At 45.0% G+C, this 6,124-nt stretch overlaps 1 protein-coding gene across 1 annotated transcript; it reads left to right on the forward strand.

Annotated features, from left to right (window-relative positions):
* The first annotated feature begins 241 nt into the window (after positions 1–241).
* PPP1R3C (protein phosphatase 1 regulatory subunit 3C) lies at positions 242–4,551 on the forward strand. The gene is made up of 2 exons (XM_054832745.1): positions 242–319; positions 1,975–4,551. Exons 1-2 carry the CDS (start codon positions 306–308, stop codon positions 2,918–2,920), a joined length of 960 nt encoding a protein of 319 aa, XP_054688720.1. The 5' UTR covers positions 242–305; the 3' UTR covers positions 2,921–4,551.
* The last annotated feature ends 1,573 nt before the right edge of the window (positions 4,552–6,124 follow it).

The following is a 6,124-nucleotide window of genomic DNA, read 5'->3' on the forward strand; positions in this document are numbered from 1 at the left end:
AAAGAAAGGTGGAAGGGGGGAGGAGGAAAGAAGAAGGAAAAAAGGGGGCAGAAAAAGAAACGGCGGGTGTCCTTGCGGGGGGGGCGGCACACGGCGGTCCGCAGCCTGGCCAGCCGCCGCCGCACGGCCGGGACACGTGGAGCGGAGCAGCCGCCCCCCCGCCGTCGGCACGCACAGCCCCGCCGCGCCCGGCCGCACCCCCGCGGGGCCGGGGCCGCCCCTTGGCCGCCCGCCGCGGGAAGGGCCCGATAAAGGCGGCGGCGGCGCGGAGCGGCCCCGAGAGCAGCAGGCGGCCGCCGTGCCCCATGCACTGCAGCAGGTAAGCGCTGCCCGCTCCCGAGAGCCCGCGCGTTTGCTCTGGTTTTCTTCTAGGTGTGCGTCCCCCGGCCCGCGGAAACTACAGCCGGCGGGGGAATAAAGCTTCCAAACTTGCACCGCCCTCCTCCCCTCCTTCGGTTTTCTAGGTCCTGCAAAAGTGTCCTTATGCTTGTGCGGCGCCTGTTAATGCTGCTGGGAGCCACCACATCTCTTGCTGGCAGTTCGCTTTTGTCTCTTCTAGCAGCCTGCCTTTTTCAGGTTGTGGTGGTGGGATTTTTTTTGGTTGGTTGTTTTGGTTTTTTTTCCTTCCCACTTTTTATGCTGCAAAAGCTTAGGAGCAGATGCCCCAGGAGCTGGTCAGAAAAGTTGCAGACAGAATATTTTTGAAGGCTGAGTTCTTTTCCTATTAAAGCAAAGCAAAACTTGGATTAATTGGATGCCGGTACTCTCCTCATCCTACTTATTATGGCAAATACTGCCACAATAAAAAAAAAAAAAAAAAGACAAGAATTAAGAGGCCGGCGCAGATTCTGCTTTTTTTGGCAGGGCTCTGGAATACCAGTGAGAACCCTGGGAAGGAGAAAGCCATTTATTTATGTGACAAAGCAAATGCTCTGGCTTCCTATGACTCAACAAAAATTCACATTTCCAGCAAGGACTGCATCCTTCTCAGAAGGAAGGTACAGCAATTGAAGCCCCTTTTTACAAATATTCAAGCTAACTGGCTTTGAAGGGGCTGTGTTCTTGCATGGTAATGGGGATTTTCATCCTCTAAGAGGGAAGGTTATGAATAAATCTTTACAAATAAAGCTGTAGCGTTCTTACTGAACATTTGCAGTAGCCTTTTGGCATGGACTTTGGGGATTATAAAAAGATGTTTTTAAGCCAGTTCTTGAAACATGATGCAATGAAAAAATAAAATGTCATCCTGTGTCACGTCATGTGTTCCTCCCCCACCCCCTGCTTTTTTTCTCCTATTCACTCCACAGCCAACATCAACAGTGCAAGAGAGCTCTGTTACCCAGACCTGGGTTAAGAGCTCATAGACAATATTTCCAAAGGTACTTTAGCATTCTTATTCATCTGAATTAACCAAAACCAGAGTGCCTAACAAATGCATTTATGGTTGTTCAGAGCCACAGCATGATGGTTCTTCATCAAGGTACATAGCCTCCAGCCTCCCATTTGATGCTCTGATGGGATAGGTGACTTGCTTAATATAGAGCTGTCTGCTCAGAGATGAAGCAGTTGATACAGCTTGCTGGAATTCTAAGACCTGGCTCAGAGCCTCTAACAGGGAAGCTAAAGTAGATGAGCATTTCCACTGTAACTGGATCTGTTTTGGTTACTAGAATGTTCTTCTCTGTATTTTCAAGGAAATGTGTTTAATTAGCTGTCACTAAAATCTTTTTTCAGAGGTTCAGAAAAAGACTATATTTGAATTGAAAGAGTTCAGAATTAGCACGAAATGGCTGAATAGTCTCACCCGAGTTCCTTAGCTTGAACTGTCAATTTTAATTTAGGCTGCATTATTTAAAGCAGTGCAAAGATGAGGCCATGAATAATTAAGACAGCAGATGAAGCAAATATGCATTCTTAAGAAGCTTCTTACCTGATCTAACAAATAATAATGTCCCATCTTTCTGCTTCTTTCAGAATGATACAGATCTTGGACCCGAGACCCTTACCAAGCTCCATCATGCCAGTGGATGTGGCCATGAGAATTTGCTTAGCCCATTCTCCACCACTGAAGAGTTTTCTTAGCCCCCTTGAGGACTGTCAAAGAAACAACTTTGTGAACAGATTCAAACCTCTCAGACCGTGTCTTCATGTGAAACGCGACTCCGAAGCTCAGAAGAGTGACTGGAACCACTCGGCAGCCCGAGCCAAGAAACGAGTTGTGTTTGCGGACTCGAAGGGGCTGTCCCTGACAGCGATACACACCTTCTCTGAGTTCCAGGAGCACCCTGGGTGGGATCTTCAGTTTGACCTCTTAGGCCTTGAAAACATAACATCTGGCTTAAAGCTACATGAGGAGAAAAACTTGATTCTGGGTTTCCCTCGGCCTTCAGCTGACTACCTGGACTTCAGGAACCGCCTGCAGAAGAACTTGGTCTGCCTGGAGAACTGCACCCTGCAAGAGAAGGTGCTGTCAGGCACTGTTAAAGTAAAAAACGTGAGCTTTGAAAAAAAGGTTCAAGTTCGAATTACCTTTGATACGTGGAAGACCTACACGGACGTTGAATGTGTATACATGAACAATGTTTACAGCGATTCTGAAAATGATACCTTCTCATTTACCATTGACTTGCCTCCTGCCATTTCCTCTGAAGAGAAGATAGAGTTTTGCATTTCTTACCAAAGCGGAGATCATACCTTCTGGGACAATAATGAGGGTCAGAACTACAAGATTCTCCATGCCGAGTGGAAGCCTGATGGTGTTCAGATACCATCTGCAAAGAAAGACTGTGTAGATCTTCAGACTCCAAGGAGAGGACAAGAGAGAGAGCCTGATCAACTAGGCAGTCCGAGGCTGTCCAGGGATCTCTTTCCCCAGTGGCAGAGCTTGAGTTGCACTGAAAATTCATCACCATATTGGTGATCAATACTAGCGAGGAAGCGTTCTTCCATTTGGCAACAGAACAGTGTTAGTTTTCTGGTTCACATACTACATGACGAAACCACCTGGCAGGTTTTGTTGGCTGGCTGAACAAATCCAAACTCACTAGTCTGCAGGACTTGTTCAACTTGTTAAACCATATTATGCTACTGAAGTTCTTAGCCAAAACTTATCCTTAGAAAGAAAATCAAGATAAAACCCATGCATATGCCACCAACTCTAGAAATAGCATGCCCGTATCTTAAGTATATGCTGCTTGCTTTCTGCTGTAGACTCTCCTGAGTCACTAGGGGAGAGACTCTTGTGAGGAAGTATGGAAGGTGATGTTATCTTAGCAAGCTGTAGCAACTGCATGTGTGAGAGTATGTGTGCGTGCACAGGGGCGTTACAGGAATGGAACATCACAATGCATTTTGCACCTGTTAGGAGTGCAGTAGAGATGAGGTGGTGCTGTCAGGATGGAGGCTTGCTATGACCCTCTGTGCTTGTAGCAGAGGCAGGTAGGAATGCATGGCTAGGTTTTGTGGCTTCAGTACAGGTTAAGAAACTCAGAGAGGATAATGGAAAAGTGGGAGGAGGGGAAGAGATAGGATATGTGTCTAACTTGGAGACATACAGTGTCCTAATTTCTTCTTTCCAAAGCTGGTCTTCTAAATCCCAGAGAAAATTCTATGGGATGTAAAGGAGAATACAGAAAATGATGCTGAGTGGAAGTGACCACTGCTTTGGGAAGACATCTCTGTCCTCATTAGCTTTGTGAATAATAAATGGTTTGCATTTGAGAACAAATCTAACCTTGACTTCATCATCCTACTCCCTTAGAAGGCAGATGGTTACCTTGCAACGTTAAAAGAAAAACGTGCCTTTTTTAAAAAAATAAAATTTAAAATCAACCTACATGCCAAAAATAGGGTTAGGTGACAAAACAGACCAAGTGATTTGTAAACTTCCTCATCTGTAGCAGCATTAGATGATTTGACTCATCACTGATCTAATCTTAAAGCATCTGATGGTTGAATATCCTGCTCCCTATTGCAAAGTTAGCTATGACTTTTCACAGGTGTGTACCATAGGCAGGGTCCTTCATATTGAAGACAGTGAATTAGCTGCACTTTGTGAAAGCTAATTTCTCTAAAAGAGCAGGGTTGCTACTAGTTTTTTCTAGACTGAATATATAGGCTTGCACATAAATAGAAAGAACTGCTCTGTTTTATTGTACCTCATTTTTTGAAGATTTTTTTTTTTAGACTTCAATAAACTAATGTATATTTGTATCTGTATGCTTATAAGTTGGCTTTCTGAGCTGTCAAACTGTAAAGGTGATCTGCATTTCATGCAAGACTTGTGAGAAATTGTCCAATACATACTCAGCAGGTGTGAATACTGGCACACCTTTTAGCTGTACAGAAATGGTGTTAACATCAAAATATACATCACATTTTTGCCCATTGCTAGGAAGTATAATATCCCAAGTCTGAAGCTACTTGCAATGAGACAATAGATACTAAGGTGAAATAAGCCTCCTCCACTAATTGCACTTTTTCCCTATGTAACCCTTGCTGTTATGTGTAAACTAGCCATTTTAAGAATAAATTGTATTTTGATACACCTGGTTCTTTCTGTGTCAGCTCCATCTGTCTTTTTCTCAACTTCTTTAAACAACTTCAGTTGTGATATAAGGTACAACTAGTTCTGTGCCATGGGATGTTGCTAAAGCTGGCTATGGTATGGTAACTCAGGTCAGCAGCTAGCATTGCCCTGAAGATGAAATCCAAGCTCTTCACTAAATGAGAGATCCTCAAAGATACTTGCCTTATGAGCTGCATCATTAAAAAAAACACCCTGTATCTCAGCAAATTTAACTGGAATATTTTGGTTTGACACATTCTGTCAGGGATCTTGCTGTGCTGTGGGCGAGTCTGTCTAGCAGGAGTCTGTTCTTAATCCGATGGCCAGACATACCTGCCGAGCTATAGCATATGCAATGCTTGCATGGACGCATTTAGACAGCAGCATTTAATGTCTTCTGGCTTGCTTTCACCTGGTACTCAGCTCATTATGCTGCCTCCTGCAGCTATATTGCTGTTCAGGGCACTGGGAGGTTGGGTTTTCTCCTCTTATACCCAGGAATCCAGCTGAACTGCCATCCGTACCAAACAACTCTCTGCAAAATAAAGCGTCTGTCTCTGAGCCAGCCATTCACCTTTGACGCTGCAGTGTGGACCTACCCTTGCAGTTACTTAGAATGGAGAAAACAGTGCATTGTTTCCCAAGGGCCCTACTCCCCGGGGGGAGCAGAGGGTTTTGGTACATCCCTGCTTCTCCTAGGTGGCAATTTAGACCAGCACAGAGTAAGAACAGGCTAGCCAGCACCAGTTGCACACCAGAAAATGTATTAAGAAATCCCATATGAAGTAACTCAGTGATGAGATGCACTTTAGTTCAATTTGTTGCACAGAAAGTCAAGGGTTTCCCAGCAAGAAGCCTAGTTTTAATTATGAAAAAGCAATTCTCAAAAGGCAAAAGACGACATGGCACTAAGAGCATGTTTCTGACCTGGGGAATGAATTTAGAGCTTCCACATTGCAACGCCTGCACCAGACGCAGAGCCCTCCTTTCCCCAATGCCGTTTACCAATTTCAAGCTCTACTAAGTACTACACTGTGTCTTACTGTGCAGGAGCTCTTATGATATATACCGCACCACCACTCCCTGCTCTAGAACAGTTACAAATCTCCAGTTCGCTTTAAGTGGCTTGAAGGCTCCTCTGCCTCAACGTGGGACTTTGCTTCAGCAAACCAGATGTGAGGCTACCCAGTAGAGCAGAAGCCTTCTAGCATGAGGAAAAATAGCATTTCTTATCCTCCAGCCAAGTTTTGTGGCCAGCCATCACAACTGAAAATGCTGACTTGTCCTCCTCTTGACTGAGACATAAATTACTTTAAAATATCAGAAGACAGGGTCCTTTGACCAAGCTTTGGCTTTAAGCCAGCTTCTTCGCAAAGATGCCTTGCAAGATCTCATTTGCCCAGTGGAGAGGCAATGCGGTGCTGCAGTGTCGCTCTGCGGCTCCAGAGCCCTCCCTCGAGAGAGCAAAGGATTTCTCCACTCCCTACCAAAGCAATGCAGTTTCACTCCTTCCTCTTTCAAAACGGAGCTTGTGTTTAACTCTACAGCTTGCATCCA

The sequence above is a fragment of the Grus americana genome, chromosome 7 (genome assembly GCF_028858705.1).
Source record: "Grus americana isolate bGruAme1 chromosome 7, bGruAme1.mat, whole genome shotgun sequence".
In the NCBI taxonomy this organism is placed as follows: domain Eukaryota; kingdom Metazoa; phylum Chordata; class Aves; order Gruiformes; family Gruidae; genus Grus; species Grus americana.